Source organism: Sapajus apella, unplaced genomic scaffold (genome assembly GCF_009761245.1).
Source record: "Sapajus apella isolate SASKATOON/1434 unplaced genomic scaffold, GSC_monkey_1.0 scaffold46, whole genome shotgun sequence".
NCBI classification, from domain to species: domain Eukaryota; kingdom Metazoa; phylum Chordata; class Mammalia; order Primates; family Cebidae; genus Sapajus; species Sapajus apella.
The window spans coordinates 11586166-11609374 of NW_022436986.1; the positions used below are offsets into that span (position 1 = coordinate 11586166).

At 36.1% G+C, this 23209-nt stretch overlaps 1 protein-coding gene across 4 annotated transcripts in view; it reads left to right on the forward strand.

Annotated features, from left to right (window-relative positions):
* SLC44A1 (solute carrier family 44 member 1) overlaps positions 1-23209 on the forward strand; it is a 183396-nt gene that overhangs the window by 118875 nt on the left and 41312 nt on the right. The window contains exons 11-16 of one of the 4 annotated variants that reach the window (XM_032240247.1): positions 414-570; positions 1282-1365; positions 8587-8724; positions 14119-14355; positions 16428-16508; positions 19708-22518. In XM_032240247.1, coding sequence (XP_032096138.1) covers positions 414-570; positions 1282-1365; positions 8587-8724; positions 14119-14355; positions 16428-16508; positions 19708-19731 — 721 coding nt within the window. In that variant the 3' untranslated portion in view covers positions 19732-22518. Of the gene's footprint in view, positions 1-413; positions 571-1281; positions 1366-8586; positions 8725-14118; positions 14356-16427; positions 16719-19707; positions 22519-23209 lie in introns of those variants that run through there. The other 3 variants (XM_032240249.1, XM_032240248.1, XM_032240246.1) reach the window with 3 other exon arrangements.

Below are 23209 nucleotides of genomic sequence, written 5' to 3' on the forward strand. Positions count from 1 at the left end.
CACCGCAACCTCCGCCTCCTGGGTTCAGGCAATTCTCCTGCCTCAGCCTCCTGAGTAGCTGGGACTACAGACACGCGCCACCATGCCCAGCTAATTTTTTGTATTGTTAGTAGAGACGGTGTTTCACCATGTTGACCAGTATGGTCTCTTGACCTTGTGATCCACCCACCTCGGCCTCCCAAAGTGCTGGGATTACAGGCTTGAGCCACCGCACCCGGCTTGACATTAATTTTATATAGCATGTCTGTGGCATTTATATTCATTATATATCACTTGGCCATTTTGTCATAAAGCTAAAATAAGAATGATGAGCTGATTTTTTTTTTTCACTGCATTGGACTCTAAACTATACCTGTGTTTCTCTCCTGATCTAGGCTTTGTGTTAATTGTCTTTTTGGTCATTTTTTAAATAGGGATAAAAGGAATTTGCCATTTACACCTATTTTGGCATCAGTGAATCGCCTTATTCGTTACCACCTTGGTACAGTGGCAAAAGGATCTTTCATTATCACATTAGTCAAAATTCCGCGAATGATCCTTATGTATATTCACAGTCAGCTCAAAGGAAAGGTAAGGGGAAAATGCATTTCTGTACTTTCTGTGAGCACATTCCAGACCTCAGTTCTGCATGTAGTAAAGTACCAAATAATGTTAAATACAAAGTTGTGTTTTCTTCAATGTCTTTACAAGGTGAAATCCAGCCCTTCTCCCTTGTCGCCCAGTCATGTATTCTGTATGCTCCAGCAAAATTCATCCAATCACTAATTACTAAAAGTATCCTGTGCTGCTCTTCCTCTCTGTTGATTGACTCACATACCTTTCTCCTTAGAACTTCTTCCCTATCCTTCACTGTCGGAATAACATGCATTTCAACATAGTCTAACTCAAATTCTACCCCTTTGTAGAAACCTTCCCTGATTCCTTCCATCTCCCAAACAATGCATCTCTTTGTTCTACACTCTCATAACACTTAGTATTTATACTATATTCTGATTCTAACCTTTTTTGTGTTTAGTATTTTTTTTCTCCTACTAGATTGTAAGCTCCTTGCAGGTGTTATAAACTTCACTGTGTCTTTTATGCAATAAAGATGAAATAAATATTCAACTGATTAAAAATAATCCAGTTATTATGTTTTAAGGAGGTAATGGACAAGTATAGAGGATTTGAAGCATAAATTGTGATTTTTAACTTTTTATTTATTTTTCTAATGTTCGAAGTCTTCCATATGACAGTTTAATTCTTTGGTTTTTTGATTATTTCAATTTTTCTCCCATCTAGGAAAATGCTTGTGCCCGATGTGTGCTGAAATCTTGCATTTGTTGCCTTTGGTGTCTTGAAAAGTGCCTAAATTATTTAAATCAGGTAAAATATTTAAAAAATAAATCTAATATTTACTTTCAAAGATAGGTTCATTGTTTCTTCTCCCAAGATAAAATAAACTAAATTGAAAGATGTTTTTCTTGTGGTATTGTACATTGTATCTTTGTTTTAATTGTCTTTTTAATAGTATGTCTATTTCAATCATAGTCTTATTTTTTAAATTAATGTATGTGCTTACCAAGGCTCATTATTATTTTAATTTTTTTCAACTTTTATTTTAGGTTCGGGGGTACATGTACAGGTTTGTTACATAGGTTATTGTTTTTATTTTAATAGATAGATAAAACATCACTAGGATTCATCTTTCAGGAAAAACATTTATCTCTTATCCCTCAATTCACATTCTTTCATCTTTAAAATTTTCCCTAAGAATCTGACTATTCTACTTATTAGTATCCTTTCATTTTTAAAAATGTTGTTTGAAAATTTCAACATAAAGCTGTGTGACACTTAATCCTTTTTACAACTAGCTACTATCATTGAAAGTAGCTCTCTATGCTGATACCTTTTTTTTTTTTTTTTTTTTTGCCCAACTGGTAAACACTATGATATTGGCCTGGGAAATATTATCAAAGGGAGTACTATTTATAAGGTTGAATGGAGGAATTGGGAATTGATATTTATAGGACAACAGGCCTTAGGAAAATGGGTTAGTCCTCTATCTATATCTGAGGACATAGGAGTCTCTTTGGGGCACTCCTTCCTTCTTTTATTTATTTTTTAAAATTACTTTTCCATTCCTTGAAAATCAGTTCTAATGTATTAATGCCCACATCTAATAGGCCAGAGATAAAATTGACTTTCTCACCATTTATTGCTAAGTGATTGAAGACTAGCATTGCACTTAGCATTCACTCCAGGATAGTCACAGATTGATAGTCCTAGGGCCGTGGTATTGAGCATGCCTGGAGTTTGCTTTATTGGGTTCTGTGGTAATACGAGAAAGTAGGTATGATGTTCCATTAGCAAAATACATTCTTATAGATCATAATATTCCCAATGGATGTACAAGTGTTTGGAAGCTCATTCTTAATATAATTAGTGATGGCCATAAGAACCTGAAAATTTGTGTTCTTTAAAATTGGTTTCAGGCCAAGTTGTCTTTATCAGAAAGTTGATGGATACACTAAAGATTATCATAATTGCATTTTTATACTCACCACTAAGTAGCTTATCCTTGGAGAGATATGCTAAGCCCAGATCTCTAGTCTCAATCCTACTACCATCCCTAGGTACCTTTTAGTTTTGCAGTTTTTCAACACTGGACTAGTTTCTACTGAATCTTAATGATTCTGCCTGAGCGTCACCTCCCAGAAGCCATCCCTCTTCCCCTCAGCCCCTCTGCTGAGCTTCTATTACTAGGTCATATCTTAATGTTCAAATGCTAACAATACTGTATTGAAATTATCTGTTAACTTCACCCTTAAATTCCTAGCTCCTTTAAGGTAAGGATCTTCTTTTTCTTGGTCTCCTCACAAGCTAGCACAGTACCCAATATACAATAGGTGGTCTTTAAGTGTTTTCTGAATGAATTATTAATTATATTAGTGAATATTTGGACTCTTTAAAAAGACTAACAGGGTGATATAAAACTATAAAAATACTGAAAAGGAGATGTGCAGTTATACTGAGGAAGAAAATAAATCATATGATATCAAGATAGCTGATAAAAGGTTTAAAAAATCAAAGGTTTTCAGCATATCCTAAGCTAAACATTAGTCAGTGATTTAGTACTAACAAACCTGAGATGTTGGTCTTTTTTGTACAGGTTTTGTTCATTTTGGATCAGCATTTTGGAGGCATGATGTTCGAGGTTTAAGCAGAACATTAAAACAGCAGTAAATCAAACATGTGAGCAAACGCTTAGGGAGAGTTATTCTGAACTCATAGTTAGTAGTTCTGTTTGGGAATACAAAGTGCTGCAATGTGGGTACTGATCACCTGCAGTGCTTCATGTCTCCTGGGTTCATGGGAAGTGCCACATGTGAAATGTGGCCAACACAACTCTGTAAGGCTAGCATTATTTTCTCATCTGTTTTATAGATGAGAAAATTGAGACTGGCATCACAAGACCTAAAGGTGGAAGAAGTTTTCAACAAGGTTTTCCTAGCTCTTTCCAGGAACTGCTGCCATTATATCACACTCATATACATGTAAATATATACACATTTCTGAGTGACATAAACAAACACAAATATGGTTTATTATAGAAAATGCAGACATCTCAAGTTATAATGATTCATTCTGTAAACTAAGACAATGATGTTTTTAAAGAAAATCTATTGAGGTCAGGTGTGGTGGCTTACGCCTGTAATCCCAACACTTTGGGAGGCCAAGGTGGATGGATCATTTGAGGTCAGGAGTTTGAGACCAGCCTGGCCAACATGGTGAAACCCCATCTCTACTAAAAATACAAAAATTAGCTGGGTGTGATGGCACCTGCCTGTAATTCCAGCTGCTTGGGAGGCTGAGGCAGGAGAATCCCTTGAACCCGGGAGGCAGAGGTTACAGTGAGCCAGAGGTGGCAGTGAGCCAAGATTGAGCCATTCCACTCCAGCCTGGGCAATGGAGCAAGACTGTCAAGAAAAAGAAAGAAAGAAAGAAATATCTATTGAAGTTAAGATTTGCAACACATTTATAATTTTTATGACCTTGAAAAGGTCTAAGAATTTAGAACAAAATTGGATGAAGGCTACAGTATGGGCTTGACTTTGTTCCCTGTTTAGGCTTCTATAACAAAATACCATACACTATGTGGCTTCTAAACAACAGAAATGTATTTATCATAGTTGTTATACAGTTTGTGAGAACTATTCCCATAGTTCTAGAGGCTGGGAAATCCAGGATCAAGCCACCAGCAAATTCAGTGTCTTGTGTGGGCCAGTTTCCTGGTTCAGAGACAGCACTTTCTTGCTGTGACCTCACATGGTGGAAGAGACAAAACAGCTCTTTGGGGTATTTTTTTTAAAAAAATAAGGGCACTAATCCCATTCATGAGAGTAGAACCATTATGACCTAATCACCTCCCAAAGACTCTACCTACTAATACCATTACCTTGCTGACTATGTTTCAACATATGAACTTTGAGAAGACACAAACATTCAGACTATAGCATTCCCCTTCTCCCCTTTGCCTCAAATAAGAAAGGAATAATTGTAATTACCTTTTCCTTTATTTAATTTATAAGGATCCACGCAGAATTGCACATACCCTATTCCCTTAGCATTGCTGTCTAGCTTGCCCCTATTGAATCATTATGTAAATATTTTAAACTTTAAGAAAATTTCTAGGTTCTTCAGTAAAGAAAGGAAAGAAAATATAAAAATGAAGAAGTTGTGTTCTGGGACAGATGGCCATGCAGACCTGTTTCATACATGGTGACCCTCTGCCCTAACATATTTCTTTCACACGATCAGCACTTTTTCACTATATCCTGTTACACAGAAGTACAACCAGGAATTGGGTTAACAGGTATCCTTTTAAAAAAATTCCTGGATGGTGGTCATCCTTCATCTTGCTCATGGGGGTTGAATAGTCTCAAGCTTGTGTCCTACCCAAGCAGATGTTGAGCGTGGGCTAAATGTTAATCACTGATGTCTGTCTGTGGGCAGTTTAGTTCCAGATAAGGAAGGCTGTCTGAGAAGAAGGTGGGTGGACTTTAAAAATCTCAACCAAGAAGTCTGAAGAAATCTCAGAGAACGGTTATCAGGGAAAGCCACAAAGGACTCCAAAATTCCTAAGGACCTTAAGCATGAATTCTTGTAAACTAGGAAGTATAGAAAGAGAGGGAATTTTCATTGGCCTGCTATGATCTGCAGCACATTTTTCTTTCTGAAGAGGTCATCTTGACCTTTGTGTATCCAGTTTATCTTCCTACCTTGGGAGTGAGTGAAGGAGCTTGCAAAATATCCATCTACTTTTTTTCAGTTGGATTGAATACAGAGGAATTTCATAGATCCAAATTTAGAAAGACTAAATTTCTGTGAGTACATCCGACCCTTACAGAAATTTCTCAGAGTGGTGGAGAAAAGAAATTATCACTACCTCTTTATCTACAAACAAATAGACTTCTGCCCTAAAAGCATATGGAGTGGGGCAGGGCAGGGTGATAAGAAGGAAGCAAAAGAGGAATAATCATAATTCTCAAATGAAAGGAAGCTTCTAAAAATTAATGAGGGAAATAAAAAAGCTTTTATAGTGTAGTTTAGAAGTGTTGGGCATTCTCGCATCATCTGGTCTGATGATAACACAGGAGAGAGAATGGAGATATGTGGGTCCTCTCTTGCTTCTGTCTCAAGGAAATTCATGGTGAACTGGAAAGGGTAGAACACTGTAGTTAAGAGTGAGTCGTTCCTTATTGGGGGTGGGAGTGGACATAAGCTAGTACCTAGTTGATTTAAATGGGTTGTCCAATTCCCTTGATTCTAGACATTATGAAACTGTTTAGCATCAGGATGCATCTCATAATCAATATGTATATTTAATATGGTAAGATATTTTCTCCTGAAAACTTGTTATGAATAACTGGCTCGTTAGTCTCTTGATGAGATCTTAGAATGTGGGAAATAAGGTATTTCTCTTCAAAGGAGTCAGATCCCAGATCACTGAAGACTTTTATCAATTATATTGTTTAACTGAAGAATTACAGTGAAAGATGCTGAAAGATTGGAGATTGTGGAGGAAGTTACTAAAATTTGAAATGAGCACATGTGGTTTGTATTTCCAATGAAAGGGTGGGTTCCACATAAAGTAGATGAGGTTGATATTAATCCTTGGCAGTACTCTAGCTAGAACAGGAGGGCAGCAAGCTTTTTCTGTAAGGGACCAGAGATAATATTTTTAGCTTTGTGGGCCATACAGGATCTTTCACGGCTGCACAATTCCATCATTGTTGCATGAAAGCAGCCATAGACAATATATAAACAATGAGCACAGCTATGTGCCAGTAAAACTTTATTTACAAAAGGAATTGGCAGGTCAGATACGACCTGCAGGTGGTAGGTTGACCGCCCCTGCTCTAGAATAAATTGTTAACGGAGTGTTTTTGTGAGTACTTAGGGAACTGATGAGAACTGGAAACCAATCTGTGTTCTTTGAGAATAGAACTGGCTGGGTCAGTTCTTCTTTATCGTTTTTCAGCAAGGTTAATGTTACACAAGATCAAAAGCATAGTTTATTTTTACTTCATTGAGGCACTTGGCAGAGTATTTCAAAAGAAGCTTTTGTAGAAAAAAAAAAAAACAAAAAAAAACGCTTGAAGCACTGCAGTTTGTTAACTCTGTGGTACCTGCTATCGTTTATCTGATAAGAAGCACTGGCAGATGGCAATGTAAAGGAGCAAGACACAGGTAGATGCTAACAGAAACACGTAGTATGAGTTCTTCAAAATATTCTGTATTTTAGTTTTTGAGATAAAAAGACTTATAAACATAATATAGTAATATATTCTGATGATAATAAACTTCCCCAATTTTTATGATGGAATTCTATATACCAAAATCATACTGTATTTCTTAGAGTGCACCATCATTTATTTCCTACTGCCCCATTACTGGAAAAAGCTTAAGAACCATAGATAGTGACCTGTTCAGTACAGTACTCTCTTTGGCTCTGAAATGTTCTGCATTTTTAATCAATGAATTTAATCATACAATGGCAAGTTAAATTTTTGATAATTCAAACCTCATCTTCATTACAGACTCCTAATAACTAACAAGCCTATAATTAGATCCATAAATTGTAGACTATCTCTCCTGGGCTCAGTGGTTAAAGCTTTATAGACAGCACAGTGTAAAGTAAGCCCTTTATCTCCAACAGCTTCCCAGCAATCCCAACATTTGGGACCCAGCGACAATTTAAGTCAACACTAAACCCAAAATTCTTCAGGACCGAAAGTTTTAGTCACGAAGTTCATACACTTTTCCTTCCTAAGACTCAAACATATTTTATGTTATAATGCTTTTTCACGTTTCCCAGAAAACATCAATGCTGTTCTAGAATGTAACATAAAAAAGAATGGAAAAAAATCAGTCTATGACTAGTAGGTCAAAGAGCACATGGGTCAGCAGAAGCAGGTATAATTGAATGAAAGTGTATCAGCTAGAGCTCAGTATTTTAAGGAACAGAGAGCTCAGCTCAATCTGGCCTGAACAAGGGAGAGAGAGAAAAAAGGGGAGAGGGAGACGAAAGTGGAGCAGGGAAGAGCTAGGATTCTTAACAATGTATTAGCTTCTATAACTGAAAAGTTAGAAATCTGGCAAGTTGCCAATGTCCCAATTGTCAACAAGGCAAAATACCTGGTTTTCCCTGCTCTGATTTCATGGTATTGGCCTTACCCTCAGTTTTACACTGTGACCTTCAGCAGCTCTTCTCTGTTAGCCAAACAGCTATAGCCATTCATACCCTCACACCTTTCCAGAGAACCTATGGAAGAGAAAGAAAGCCTCTTTTTTCCAGAAGTCCTAGGGAACGTCGCTTTTGCTTTCGTTGACTCTGATTGGTTTATTCTCCAATTCTGAACCAGTCATTGTGGCCAGTAGGTAGAGTATGCTAATTGACTTATGTCAATCAAGACCCATCCCCAGAGCTCCAGGTAGTGACAGTCTCACTGGGACTGAGACAGGGAATAGGGTAAGGCTGTTTCCTCAAATAAGATTTAGGGTTCTGCTCCCAGGAAGAGGAGGGGTATAAAATGCCAGCCATCAAAGAGCTGTATACTACAGGAGCTGTGAGAAGTGAGAGCATAGGAAAAAAGCCACCAAGGAGGAGATAGTGGATATTCCAGATAAAACAGCATAGCAACCTGTTGCCCACACCTACCTCTTCAGCTTCTAAAGCATCACCGAAATGATTGCAGTGCATCGCTGATGTTCACAGTCACGACCCTGAAACATCTAGGAAAGATTAAATTATGTTTGATTTACTAAGACAGGGAAGAAGTTAATGGATGTTAGAAAGGTTTATGTATGTTTTAATAAATAACAGTGTTTTTTAAGGAATGAAATAAAGCCAAATGGAAAGTTATTTTTACCATATGAGGTTTTAAGTCTTATATTTTCTTGTACTCAGTCTCAATCTTCACCTCATTAAAGGGTGCCATATGTTTGACTGAAATATTTTTAAGCCATGTTTTAGCTGTGTTCAGTTTATGTCTTAAAAGAAGTTCAGTTTTTGATGAGAATGCTGTTTTTGCTTTTGTCCAGAATGCATACACAGCCACAGCTATCAACAGCACCAACTTCTGCACCTCAGCAAAGGATGCCTTTGTCATTCTGGTGGAGAATGCTTTGCGAGTGGCTACCATCAACACAGTGGGAGATTTTATGTTGTTCCTAGGCAAGGTAAGACCAAGTATTTTGTCTGCAACATATAGTAATTTTTACATATATATTTGCTCTTTTATTTTAAAAATATCCAGCCTACCAGAAAACTAAAAGTAATAAATAGCAGGTACTTAGAAAGCCCCTACTATGTGTCTAGCATTGTTATAAGTACTTGACATATATTGTGCTCATTTAATCCTCACAATAAATTTTTAAGATAAATTCCATTATTATCCTCATTTTACAGATAAGGAAACTCAGACCTGGAGAGGCTAAGTCATGTGCTCGTCCTTCTCTTTACATATTTCGAACTGTAAAGAATTAGGAAATAGTCTTTCTTGTAGTTAGTGGTACTGCAGCTGGAGCCTGACTGCCTGGATTTCAGTTCTGGCTCAGTCACTGATAGCTGTGTGACCTGGGCAGGGTAGATAATTACTCTGGGCCTCAGTTTGCTCATCTGTAAAATTGGAATATAATAGTGCCAAACTTGTAGGGTCGTGAGATTAATGCATGATTAATACATGAGAGTATTAGGAGAGTGCCTGACACATTTTAAGTTCTCAATGAATGTCAGTTGTCATCATCATTATTATAGTATTATGTATAAGCCTCTTTAAAATAGAGCTGTAAAAGAACGAGACTTATACTTTCCTTAGAAGTGTTGAACAAGAGGCAATTTATACTATTAAAATACTGCAAACTATTCAATAACATAATTAGATTTAATTGTATCTGAATTTAAAACCATAAAATACTCAGAAATTTTTTTTAATTGAGGAAAGAAAAGGACTTATACTACCACCACTATAACTGAATAACGTATCATTTCTATATATTTCTTTCCATTTTTTTTATTGGCTTGTACTTCTCTATAGTATAACAATCACAGCATACATACCTGTTTGTTCTGCCCATTTCTCTTACATCCATATTTATTTTTCATCTTGCTTTGATAATTTTCACAATTACTCATTATTACCATGGTAAATATCCACCAAATACTATTTTTAAACATTCTCTTACTATTGAACACTTAACGTTGCTCTAGCCAACTGTGTTTTTTAAATGTTTTTGTAAAGAAAATATGTTTGGCATGGAGAAGCATAGCGTTGTGTACAATGAAGTGGATAGGTTCTCTATAGCTGATTCAGAAAGACTTCACAGTCTTTATTTTTATTTTTGTTTACATATATATAATTTATCCCTACAGCTAAGAAAGATATGAAGCAACTTAGAATAAAAGCATATATATGTATATACGCATACACACAGCGATTTTTTTGTTGGTGGTGGTGACGTAGTCTCACTCTGTCGCCCAGGCTGGAGTGCAGTGGTGCCATCTCTGCTCACTGCAACCTCCACCTCTCAGGTTCAAGCAATTCTCTGCCTCAGCCTCCTGAGCAGCTGGGATTACAGGTGCCCACCACCATCCCTGGCTAATTTTTGTATTTTTAGTGGAGACAAGGGTTTCACCATGTTGGCTAGGCTGGTCTTGAACTCCATATGTATGTATTGAAGGGAACCGGGTAAAAGGTACATGGAAGCATTCTACTGTTTCTTACAGCTGCATGTGAATTTGTAATTACCTCAAAATTTTAAATTCAATTTTTAAAACTCTGAATTTAAAAAGAAAAACTAACAGACATCATTATGGGTTCCATTTCTGTGGTACCCTAACATTTTTATGGAATGTGAATTAGATTTTCAGGGGACCTTAGCTCTTCTAGTTTAGTGACTTGAAACATATGGTCACTGGCAGATAGGTTCCTAAAAGTAAAAATAGAGATTTATTTTAAATTTAAAGCTAATTTAAATATTTTAAGTATTGATATTTGTCCTAATAAAGCTATCTGAAAACTCCTCAAAATCTCAAATTTCTTTGCTTCTGTGTGAAATTATTTTACCTCTATTTGGTAATATCTTTTCTCACACTAATTATATCTTCTAGTTGACAATTTATTTGACTTGGATTAATAAAAATTGAGAATATGAATTATTACTTATAAATGCTATTTTGTTGGTAAACAATATCTTTCAAAATGTAGGTTTTCTGGGGAAAGGGCATCATAAATGTTGCACTTACAATAGCAAAAAAAGAAAGAAAGAGAGGGAGGGAGAAACATTGCCAGGCATTGCATTAAATACTTTTAGAATGCTTGTTTTAACAATCGTGGGATGTATGTATTATTATGTCTCTTTTAAAGATGGAGAAACAGGCTCAGAATGTTCAATGAACTTGCATAGAGTTACAAAACTAAGTCCTAATTCTGTAATTCAAATCTACGTCTTTCTGACTCCAAAACTAGCATCCTTTCCTTCCTGCTTCCCACATCCTACCCAAAGTGTGAATCTCTTCTACTGTATTTTCAAGAATTTATCCTCTAGAATGTCTAATTTTTTTTTTCTTTTTTGAGATGGAATCTTGCTGTTTGCCCAGGCTGGTCTTGAAGTCCTGGGCTCAAGCAATCATCCTGCCTCAGCCTCCCAAGTAGCTGGGACTATAGGTGCAAGCCATCATGCTCAGCAAGGGATGTCTTAACTTCTAAAGTCATGCGCCCTATTAAGAAAAAAGTTTGATCATGGCTGTTCAATATATTTATATTTATTTATCTATGATATACACACACACACACACACACACACACACACATATATATATGGTTGTTACTAATATATGCATTATAAAGCATACTAAAGAAGACATTTTAAATGTATGAGAAATATAATAGAAGTCCCAGGTGATCCTGTTAAGAATACTCCCTAGGATGTGTGTACTCCACCATGGAGATCACTGATACACACCAGTACTTCTTGAGACATAGGCTTTATCAGCACCTGGGATACTTTTTAAATGTCAGCTACTGGGCTTTATCTTGGATCCAACCAACCAGACTCTGGGAATAGAGCCCAGGAATCTGCATTCTAAGCCTTTCTACAGTTTGAGAACCATTTGTGTATCTACTTGAATAAGTGCATGATACTCTTTCAATATATTTGGGAGTAACTACTACATTTTTTTTTGACTAAACACTAATTGTTGAAGTTGTCCCTTGCATGACAATATCTAACCTTCCGTCTCACCAGCTTTTTGTCTCAATAGTTTGTTTGAGCCACACCTTCTTTCTATAACTAACTTTACCATTTCAAAGGGGCTTAATTTTTAATGGCATGATAAGAGCATGAAGAACCTCAGCCCTTCAAGAGGGTGGATGTGTAACATTTGGAGAGTATAGTATAGTTATTACTCACTATAAAATTGAAACCAGGAGAGTGGAAGAAAATGGAAGTAATGGCTGAGCATGGTAGCTCACACCTGTAATCCCAATACTTTGGGAAGCCGAGGTGGGTGGATCACCTGAGATCAGGAGTTCAAAACCAGCCTGACCAACATGGTGAAACCCCATCTCTACTAAAAAATACAAAAAAAAAAGCCAGGCGTGGTGGCCGGTGCCTGTAGTCCCACCTACTCGGGAGGCTAAAGTGGTGAATCACTTGAACCCAGGAGGCAGAGGTTGTAATGAGCCGAGATTGTACCGCTGCACTCCAGCCTGGGTGATAAAGTGAGACTCTGTCTCCAATAAAAAAAAAAAAAAAAAGAAAGAAAAAGAAAATGGAAGTAATTAACCATCTATGGAAATAACCCCAGAAAATAAGTCACTATAAGAGAAGATTTATAAGTGTATTGCTACAAAAATGGTGGGGAAGGCCAGGCATGGTGGCTCATGCCTGTAATCCCAGCACTTTGGGAGGCTGAGGTGGGCAGATCACAAGGTCAAGCGATTGAGACCATCCTGGCCAACTTGGTGAAACCCCGTCTCTACTAAAAATACAAAAATTAGCTGGGTGTGGTGGCGTGCGCTTGTAGTCTCAGCTACTTGGGAGGCTGAGGCAGGAGAATTGCTTGAACCCAGGAGGTAGAGGTTGCAGTGAGCCAAGATGGCACCACTGCACTCCAGCCTGGCAACAGAGCAAGACTCTGTCTCAAAAAAAAAAAAAAAAAAAAAATGGTGGGGAAGTCTTCCAAAGCTTGGGTGGACCCAGATTTGCTCCCTAAAAGCAATTTATAGCATAACCAATGTCTCATCTGAGAGAGGGATCAATTTATAGCTGAACCAATGTATCATCTAATGCATTTAACTCCAGGTTAAGATAATGGTGAATGTAAAATGCTTTGATGATGAAAAATACTGGAGAAAATGCCAAAGAAGAATTATCTGTCTTAGCACTAGACAAGAAGAGGCTACCATGATTCTAGAGGTCTCTCTTTTCTCTTAAGGCCTTATACAAGACAAAGTAAAGGGCTAGGTAAGAGTGTGTCTGGAATTCAGTAGAATCCATTACTGCTGTGTAGCAATCAATATCCAAATATTTGCTGAGTTTTTATCTGGAAAGAGCACTGGGTTTGACAACATAAGACCGTTATTTGTGTAGGATCTGCTCTTTTTTTTTTACTTTTGTGACCTTGACGTTGGATCTACTCTTTTCTTCTACTCAGGTCAGCTAGCATCTCTAAGTTTGTTTCCCGGTCTATAAAATGGGATGATAATATATGCTATAAACCATTCATAGGATTATTGAAAAGCTGGAATAAAATGTATTTTAAAAACCACAAAAATTTTTAAATGCTGCATGTGAAATGATGAAGCATCAGAGTAGGTGGTTCTTGACAATAACTAAATTGGCTATTTCTTTTATTCTTTTAGCATGGATGTTTTTGGCAACCTCTTTCTTCACAGAGAGTCCAAATATATACTTCATGGCAAATTATGTTAAATTTATCACATATTCTATGTGAAATAAAATATAAAACACAGAAAAAGTTCTAAGACTATAGATGTTTGTTGCAGCATTATTTATATCTGAAAAAACAGTAAGAGAATGATTAAATGTATTTTAAATCACTCATAAAATGAAATTATGTAGCTGAGTAAATATTTATGAAGCATTTATAATGAAACTTCTATAAATATTAATGAAAAGCTTATAGTGATTTGTTTATATAATACTATTTCATATATGTGAAAATGCTTAGAAAAAATGCATACCATTACACTGAAATATCAGTCTTTTCTGAGTGCTAAGAATGTGCAAATTTTTACTAAAATATTCTACATTTGTCTTAAAAATTGCCACAGATTCTAAATAGGTTAAGTTTTAGGGAGCACACTTGAAAAACTTGATTATCTTTAAAGCAGAATCATTTAAAGATGATTTTTAAATGTATATGATAAGCATGTATATTCTGTGTGTATATGGGAATATGTGGGTTATATTTCCTTATTTGTGATGGAGTGTCCTCATGCAACCATTGTTTATAAATAGTAAAGAGAATTTTTAAGTCTGCAAATGATGAAGAAAGAGTGGTTTTCTCCAGTAGGACATTAAATGTGGTCTTTGTTCTCTCTGCTTCAGGTGCTGATAGTCTGCAGCACAGGCTTAGCTGGGATTATGCTGCTCAACTACCAGCAGGACTACACAGTATGGGTGCTGCCTCTGATCATCGTCTGCCTCTTCGCCTTCCTAGTCGCTCATTGCTTCCTGTCTATTTACGAAATGGTAGTGGATGTATTATTCTTGTGTTTTGCCATTGATACAAAATACAATGATGGAAGCCCTGGTAGGGAATTCTATATGGATAAAGTGCTGATGGTAAGTACTTCAAACGCCCTTTCCTATTTTAGGGATAAAAATACCAATAAAAATATTCTACAGAACATTCTCTATATTTAATTCGCACTGTATGCAATTGAGTTATTTAGAATTAAACTAGTAGCACTCACTCATGAATGAGGTTAATCTTAGGTAAGTGAGGGAAGAAGGCATCTTGGCATGAACAAGATCATTTCAGATCTACCTAGCTAGAGCAGTACTCGTTAATAGTCCTAAGTTCACTGTCTTCCTGCTGCCCCTCTCTCTGCAGTTAGATAGATTTGAATTGACTGGGCCACTGATGTTCTGTGTGCCTTTTCCTGAAATGGGGCTCAAAGACAAGATATCCTGTTTCCCAGGTCCTAGTGCCTTCCTGTCTTTCTTTATCTACCACTGCCCCAAATGTTACTACTGTCACCCGGTCAAAACTCATCATCTTAAATATGGTAGGCCAAATTGAAAGCATTTTGTGATGAATACAGATAACAGACCCATGACTGATAGAATGTATTGTTTTTTATTAGTCAAGATCTAAACCTTTACACAGATATTATGTGCAGATTTTTTATATTAGAACCGCAATTAAAATTTTTTAAAACTTTGAAAATCTTATTAAATGGTTTAAGTACCATTATAATCAATGTTAAATGTTACCAAAGTAAAGATGCTTTTCTAAATAATAGTAGTTTGCTATTAAGCTATGAAATATTTCTATCTCAAAAATGGATAATAATAAATACTAAGCATTATACATTGAAATAACAAGTCATTTACCAGGAGCATATTTTATCCAGTTAAATCTAAAATAAATGTATTAATAAATAAGCTAGATTTTTTTTCTTTCTTTCTTTTTTTTTTTTTTTTTTGAGATGGAGTCTTGCTTTGTCACCTAGACTGTAGTGCAGTGGCATGATCTTAGCTCTGCAACCTCTGCCTCCCGGGTTTCAAGCAGTTCTCCTGCCTCAGCCTGTTGAGTAGCTAGGATTACATGTGTGCCCCACCACACCCAGCTAATTTTTAATAGAGACTGGGTTTCACCATGTTGGCCAAGCTGGTCTCGAACTCCTGACTTCAAGTGATCTGCCTGCCTCAGCCTCCCAAAGTACTAGGATTACAGGCATGAGCCACCGTGCCCAGCCCAGATTTTTTTTTTTTCCAATGGCAAGAATTCTAAATGAGTTAGCTGACCTATTTGGCACTGATTTCCTCTTTTTCTGACAACATGAGCTAAATTGTGGACATTCTTTTAATGTCTAAACTAATTCTAACTGGTTATTTTCTTAATAGAATTTGATCATGTGTTTTGCATCTCTTTTGTGATTAAAGCATTTAGAAGAGTGTTACTGTTTTTTGAGTTACTGATCAAAAGCAGAGTAAAAATACAGTTTTCCACCCTTCAGTTTTCTCTGTAGGAATGGCGAGGGTATTTAATAAAGAAGTGCCCCATAAACATTGACGGAACAGAAATGTTTCCTTCGGGGCATATTCCCATCTCGACTACTGCTAACCACAGGTTCTGGTTGATATACCCTGTCTTCCTGCTTTATGAAGTAAAGTCATGGTCAGATTGACATTAAAGAAAAAAGTACTTTGTTTATGATTTGTTGGGTTTTAAAACAAAAGCATTATGTGCTTAGCAATATCAATGCGTTCTTTTACCTTCTATGGTTATTTAAAAGTGGAGGCTCATGGAGTAACATATTGTTTCATTAGAACTTGATATAGAAAAAAAATAAAACAGCAAATAAAATGATATTCTGAGTGTGAGAAAATAGCCTCTTTAAAATGTTAGGTATTTTCTCTTCCAAATAGAACTAACATTATCTCTTGGAGCCTTAATAAGATTGTCACAATGAATGGATGGAAAGAAGATTATTTTAATCAGCAGATTACAGTCCATTCCTACAAAGTTTAGTAGCTCTCATGTGTGATACTAAACATTATTTATTGCTATGTTTTTAGGCTATTCATTTACTAAGATTCAGTCAAAAATGTAAATGTTCTTTAGAATTTATCTACTAACAAATCTGAAAGGACCCAAGAATTTATGCAGTGTGGTCCATGTTTTGCAGGAGTTTGTGGAAAACAGTAGGAAAGCAATGAAAGAAGCTGGTAAGGGAGGCGTCGCTGATGCCAGAGAGCTAAAGCCGATGGTAGGTGGAGATGAGGAGGGGACCGCCCTCCAAGAATTTCACTTTCACTTCCTCTCTCTCTCTGTCTTCACTGACTGCACTTCTTCAGGAGAAGCTTTTGTTATCTGTATCACGCAGGACGTGCTGCTCTTTCTGTTTGTGTGCTTACCCATCACTTGGATGGCAGAATTCTTGTCACAACTGAGACCACCTTCTGTAAAAGTAAGCTGAAAGGAACAGCATCCTTGTCAGTGCTCAGGGGGGTTGGGGATGATAGTTTTGTCCCTAAGGTAAAACTGCTGTTGCTCTTGTTTCCTTTTTAACTGTCAGTGTTTGGCTTTCCTCAGACTGAACATTTTGGTGTACACTTGAACTGACGGTTTGATTTTTTATCATTTTGGAAGGTGATCATAGCAATTCCTTTCAACTTGCTAAAATTCATACTCCCCCTTTTAAAAATATTGTTCTGTTTACATTACTGTTGTTTTCCCTTGGCTGCGTTTTTCTTCTGTTGCCTAGGTTGTACTTTGTTTATTAAGCTATTTTTCAGTAGCAAACAAGGCTGTTTTCACCAGTACTCACATTCCCATTCAGTAAGACAATCTAGTCTTCTCCCAGTTTAATTATGAGATGGATATATTATTTCTAGTCATTGATATTATATATATGTGTATATATACACAAATATATCTCTCTACTTTTATTTGAAAAAAGCAGCTTAATGAGTGTAAGAGAATCTTGAGCTGCTTTTCCCGTGGATATTGTCACTATATCGTAACAACAGATACCTCTATCATATATTGGTCTAATTATTTCTAATTTAAACACTGTTTAAACATAAAAACATTTTTTAAAAATAGCTTGTTTATTTTCAAATATTACATAATTGTCTACATCCTTAAATAATTAATTTTAAACAATGTGCCCCTGACTGCATTAATGTTAAAAAGTGTGAGGTAAGAAATTTCCTTTCTGTCTTCCCTACAGTTTAATAAATGATTTGATTTATAGCAAGCTTGTCTAACCTACTGTCTGTGGGCCGCATATGGCTTAGGAAGGCTTTGAATGCAGCTCAACACAAATTTAAACTTTCTTAAAATATTATGAGATTTTTTTTGCAATTTTTTAAGCTCGTCAGCTATCATTATTGTATTTTATATGTGGCCCAAGACAATTCTTCCAGGGTGGCCTGGAAAAGCCAAAAGATTGGATACACCTGATTTATAGGGTTTCAACTTAAAAATACATGGTATAAAATAAGCTCATTTAAGAGTAAAGGAAATAGGTTTATTTATGGAGGGAGGCAGGGAGGTTCTGTGTATATGTAAACTAATTGCATATTCAACCTAAGTTAAAGCCTCAATAAAATATTTAGATATAAATCCTTTCCTCTATAACCCCTTCCAGTGCCTATTTTGGTGTTACTGTTACTTAATAGCCTGAATAATTATAAAATCAAATTTAAACGTTTAGCTTCCCAGAGCACAGATCACACTAGTACCCACATAGCTCTGAATTTTAAGTTTGTATCACCCAGACATGGATTGCTTGGGCAGATGGGAGCTCACCAGAAATACTTCCAGTCAGGTTCCATGTCCGCCCCCTCCCCCACTCCCCACACACACCTTCTGTATCCCTCTTACTTCACAAAGACTGAGGAGGGCAGCAGTGGAGATTCTGCCAACCCTATGGCAACATGGAGAAATGAGGAAGACTTCCTTCCTTCCACTGCTTGGTAGTCCTAATTGTTCAGCAAATGGATTCCAAGCCCGAAACTTAAAAAGACATACGAAATCCTAAAATATAAACCAAGCTTTCCCCACTTTTCTGTTTTTCCAGTGATTGAAGCTTTCTTTACATCATTCAGTAATAAGCATTTAAAGAAAGGGAAAAATATTTCAAGGTTGAAGACTAGGTAATTTGGCCATGAGCTGGCACAGATTTCTGTAGTATTCTTTAATAAATGATAGATGAATTGTAGTCGATCAGAATGCAAGTATACCTTCCTTACCTAAACTCCTAATTTATAGGTAATAATCCTGGGAGAATTGCCCAGGTTATGTGGCATTCTGTCAGATGCCAAATATTTTAGAAAGAGTTTTTTCCTATTAGTATTTTTAGTCTGAAATATAGTGTCCTTTACCTCAAATAATGCATTAAAATCTTCATTTAATTTTTGCTTTCATTTTATGTTGTTTATCAGTTCATTGCTTGCAGATGAATGGCAAAAACCCTCTGCTGCATCCCAAAATACATCTGTGTGCATTGTTCAGGTGCTTTGGACATTGTAGCATTGGGTCCCTAAGAATGATATTTTAAATGGTTAAAAAAATCTCCCAGAAGACAAGTGTGAAATGCTGCTCACAGAGTAATTTTATTTTTTCAGCACCTCAGTACCTTCTTTCTTTTTTCTCTTTCACAGTATGCATGATTAGAGTTGGCCCCTACTAACACCATTCCCTTGCATGTGTTTCTAAAAAACGATTTGAGAAATTTCTACTGAAAGTTTGGGGAATTGGCAGAATTTAGGATTGCTTTTTGTATTTGCTTGATATAATTCACATATTGTTGCTGTAGTTGAAAGTTCTATAAAAGAGCATCATGCCTATTTTGCAGTCACTCTAGAAACATTGCTGCTGTTTGAATTCGCTATCTTCCTCCCTCCTCAATAGGATATTTTAATTTAGGCTTCATTTTTAGCCTATAAAATAATGTTCAGTAAAATGAGGCTTTATATTTTTCTTTTGATGGGGGATCATTGAACTAAATATGAGAACTTCCAGTTTTGCTCTTGAACTTTTCCTTTAGAGAGGCTAGTTAAGGAAACTTTAAAGATTGATGAATTTTTTTTTATGATTCTTTGAAAGAGATTTTGGAAAAATGTACCAAAAATGATGAAGAGGTTTAGGAAAGAGATTTTCTGACTGTCCGCTTGCTATCATATAGGAAATAACTAAAGAGAAAAGGGAAGAAAAATCCTAGACACTGTAGAAACATGGGCTAGAGAAATATGCTCTGTGTATCTCAAGAGATGATCCTAGAGGAAGCATGACTTTCAACATTCATAAGAATTTCAGCTCTAGGAATTCTGGGGAGAAGGATTCTTGCTCCATTTTGCCCTTTTGCTGTTTGTGACCATATGTTTATTTGTAACATCATTCATGATCTACTTTTAATGGTAATTGTCTAAGATTATACTCTGTATGACTTTGTTTTCTAGGCTTCGGGAGCAAGTTCTGCTTGAACGTAGCCGACGGTTATGGAAATCCATTGACATTCCAAAACAATATATACACATAACTATGTATTTGTGTGTGTGGGTGTGTGTATATATGTATATGTATGTGTGTATATATATATGTATATGTATATACACACACACACATAAATCAGCCAAAATCAGAGAAAAGGAACAGGGATTTAATACCTTTTTTATGCTTATTTTTGTCAAACATGTACTCCTTTCATACGGGTGGCTTTTACAAGGCAACTTCCGTCATTTAATGTTTTCAACTGTAATTGTCTTAATGGAAATGTTAAAATTCATATCTGATTAACATTTTTAATAACTTAGAGGAGATTTTAACTATAGTTATTTAAAATTAGGTAAAATTATTGTACCAAATTATGTCTAAAGTCTATTCAGGGGTGATTTCCCTGATGTATGTATAAAATCAAGATCTTATTTTACTGATGCATAAGTCCTAGTGGGTCAAGACTAGGCATATGCTTTCAGATAAATAAGGAATTACTCCAATCAGTTTTCCCCAATCAAAGAAGCCATGTCATTTTACTTTTAGAAACATACAAGTGGGCCCAATATGGGAATTTTCATAATAGTTCATACATTTGTCAGCCAACATTAAAAGGTAACCAACTCCTCAGGTATTTGTAGTTTACCCTAACGCTTCTATAAAAGAAAGTAGGTAAAAAAAGAAAAGGGTAGATAATCTTTCGTATGCAAACTTTTTCCTTATATTTTGTCTTTCTTTCCTTTTTGACTTTGGTAGCATCCTCCACACATTTGTGTGCCTGATTTGGAAGAAAGCTGGGGCACCCAGCGAGTTTAGCCTTTACGTTTCCGTGTATTGATTTGCAGATTAAGTAATGCTGGGAGGAATAAAGAAGGGACAGAAACATGGAACATAAAGCATTGAAAATTCCAGTGCTTGGGCTTCTGCTTCAGAGGAACGTCAGTGGCTTAGGGTTAAACAGCCATTTTATTTAAATGCTTACTATAAAATCTGAAAACATACTGGCAGGTGCTCCTCTCCTTGGCAATTCATTGAGTATCCAGAGTTCTACGATGTTTAACTGAAGAATTGGCTAATGTTTTGATCCTCCAGTATGACTGGTTTTTCTTTTTTGTTTGGGGGTAGGTTTGGGGTTTTTTGCTTTTTTATTCCTGAAGCTTACCAGATATGAATGGCTAATATTCCATTGTTCTGCTTATTGTAATGGTGAATGCTTTAAGAAAAAAAGTGTAATTTGCTAATAATAATTCATGATCTGTTTATGCGATAACTCCTTTTTGTTACAATTTTTTTAAAAAAAACTATTTTTGTTAATGTAAAGTAAATATTTCAGAGCAAATTTTTTAAACTTATTGCACTAAATACAGGCTCTGTACAAAAAAAAAAAAAGTCTCAGCATTTTTTCATTCCATGGAAGGAGAATCTTTTGAAAGAAAGCATTGCCTCCTACCAGAACTAGACAGTGAATTAGACCGGTGTTATGGAAATGCATATAAGTAATGTCACTAGGGCTTAATAAGCAGCTGTTTGCTAATGTGCTTCCTTTCAAAGGGTTGGACCTTTAAATTGCTGCAAAAGGTAAATTGTATTTTTTTTTTTTTAAGTATTGGTGTTCTTTACTATAGCTAGGCTAAAATTTGCTAAATGCCTTGGTTTCTTTTCAAAGTTCATGTAATGTTTCTGATTTTTCAGAATATTTGCGATGAGTCTGGATTTAAAAACACACACACATACACATACACACAATTAAGAGCTCATGTATTAGCAAGATCTGAGAAACCAACACTGCGAGAGTAGCTATTTTGAAAGAATAATTCTCCTGAAGTTAACATCTAACATCTAGTATCACCAGACAGTATCACTGTTCTCTTTTATTCATTTGAAATGGAACAAATATAATTCTGTAACTAACAATTGTCCAAATAGATGAGAGAGCAAATCATGTGAGAAAATTCAGAATACCATCTGTTTCATAGCCACACAGATTTTGGACTTTCACAAACGTTGGGAACTAAATTTAGAATTGGCAAAAGTCTAGAAGATGGGTATCAAAGCAGAAGATATTCCAGGAGCTAGCAATTTTAAGAGGTGTCCCTCCAAAGTGACCTGATGGAAGTCCTGAACTTGGAAATTAGGTTCTACTCACTTGGACATCCCTGCATCATGGACTGTTGCTGCTCCCTGTTCCATATGCTCGCAATCTCAGCTATTTGGAAGCCACCAGGAATGCTTTCTAATTATCATTTGCAACTAGAACTGTAATCAGAAAGAAATTTTGTATTTTTGTATAACTTGATTGTGTGCCATTTTATATAACAGGTCCTGTTTTACAAATAAATTTTGTTTTACTAACATTGTGTTTAGAAATTATGATCTATGTGTAACCATGTCATTTGAGTTGCAAATTAATTGCCAGGCTGTTTTCCTTAAGTAAATTCATGTGCCATATAGATATATGCAGATATGCATATATATCACACAGGCACACACAGAGAGATATTCGATATGTGGAATATCACTCTCTCTTGAGCTTTATTCCTTGATTAATTTGATAAGCCTCACAGAGGATTTTAAGCAATATTTAAATGTGTTGAGGTTATGTTTGGATATTCCTCCTGCCTCTGTTCATTCATTTCAAGTCATTCTTCAGCTAGCTACGGGCTGCCTTATTGCTATTCACTCACTGCTTCCATCTTCTGCCCAAGTGAGAAAAATAGATGAAGAACAAAAATTTATCTGTGAAATGTGGATTCCCAAATAATTTTATAAATCATTGATTCTGTGTTGTGGTTTTTGTCTTTTTCTGTGGTGAATCTTCAAAACTTTATTCAGGACTTATATTTCTAGAGTTTTAGTTAGGGTCTTGCATTGTCAATTGTGGTAGTGACCAGAGTGTCATGGTTTCTGCCATCAGATAATTATGGCTCTGGTGCATAATTTAGGCCTTCTAAAGCTCCTGCCTCAAAAATAAGCCCTTCCATAATGTGGAAGAGAAAAGTTACATTTCAGTGTAAATGCAAGAGACCCATCTTCTATGAGAGGCTTACCAGTGCAATAGTAATTAAACATTAGCAATTTAGCTAGAGCACTGAGATTGTATAATCCTTGCCTGGATGAGCAGATCTCAAACCCAGTTGTTCCTTTAAACCATTTAATGCAATGGCTAATGTTTAGGATTAAAGTTTTTATCCTATCCTATAAGATAATTAAGTCCTAAGTCACTACAACTTAAGTAGCTTAGCTGTGTGTTGGTCCCCAAACTCTTTCCATAATGGTTAAGGGGGGAGGAACTTACTGAGCTTATTTTTAAATTATGCTAGAAATGTTTTTCCTTTGTAGAGATGCTCTCTTATTCTTCCCTGCCTCACCCCCACCTCCCACCACACCACCATTGAAGGGCATTAAGGTTCTGATTGTAAGTTCTTTCCAATACCACTGATCTTGGTATCTCCCAAGGGCTCCCTTGCC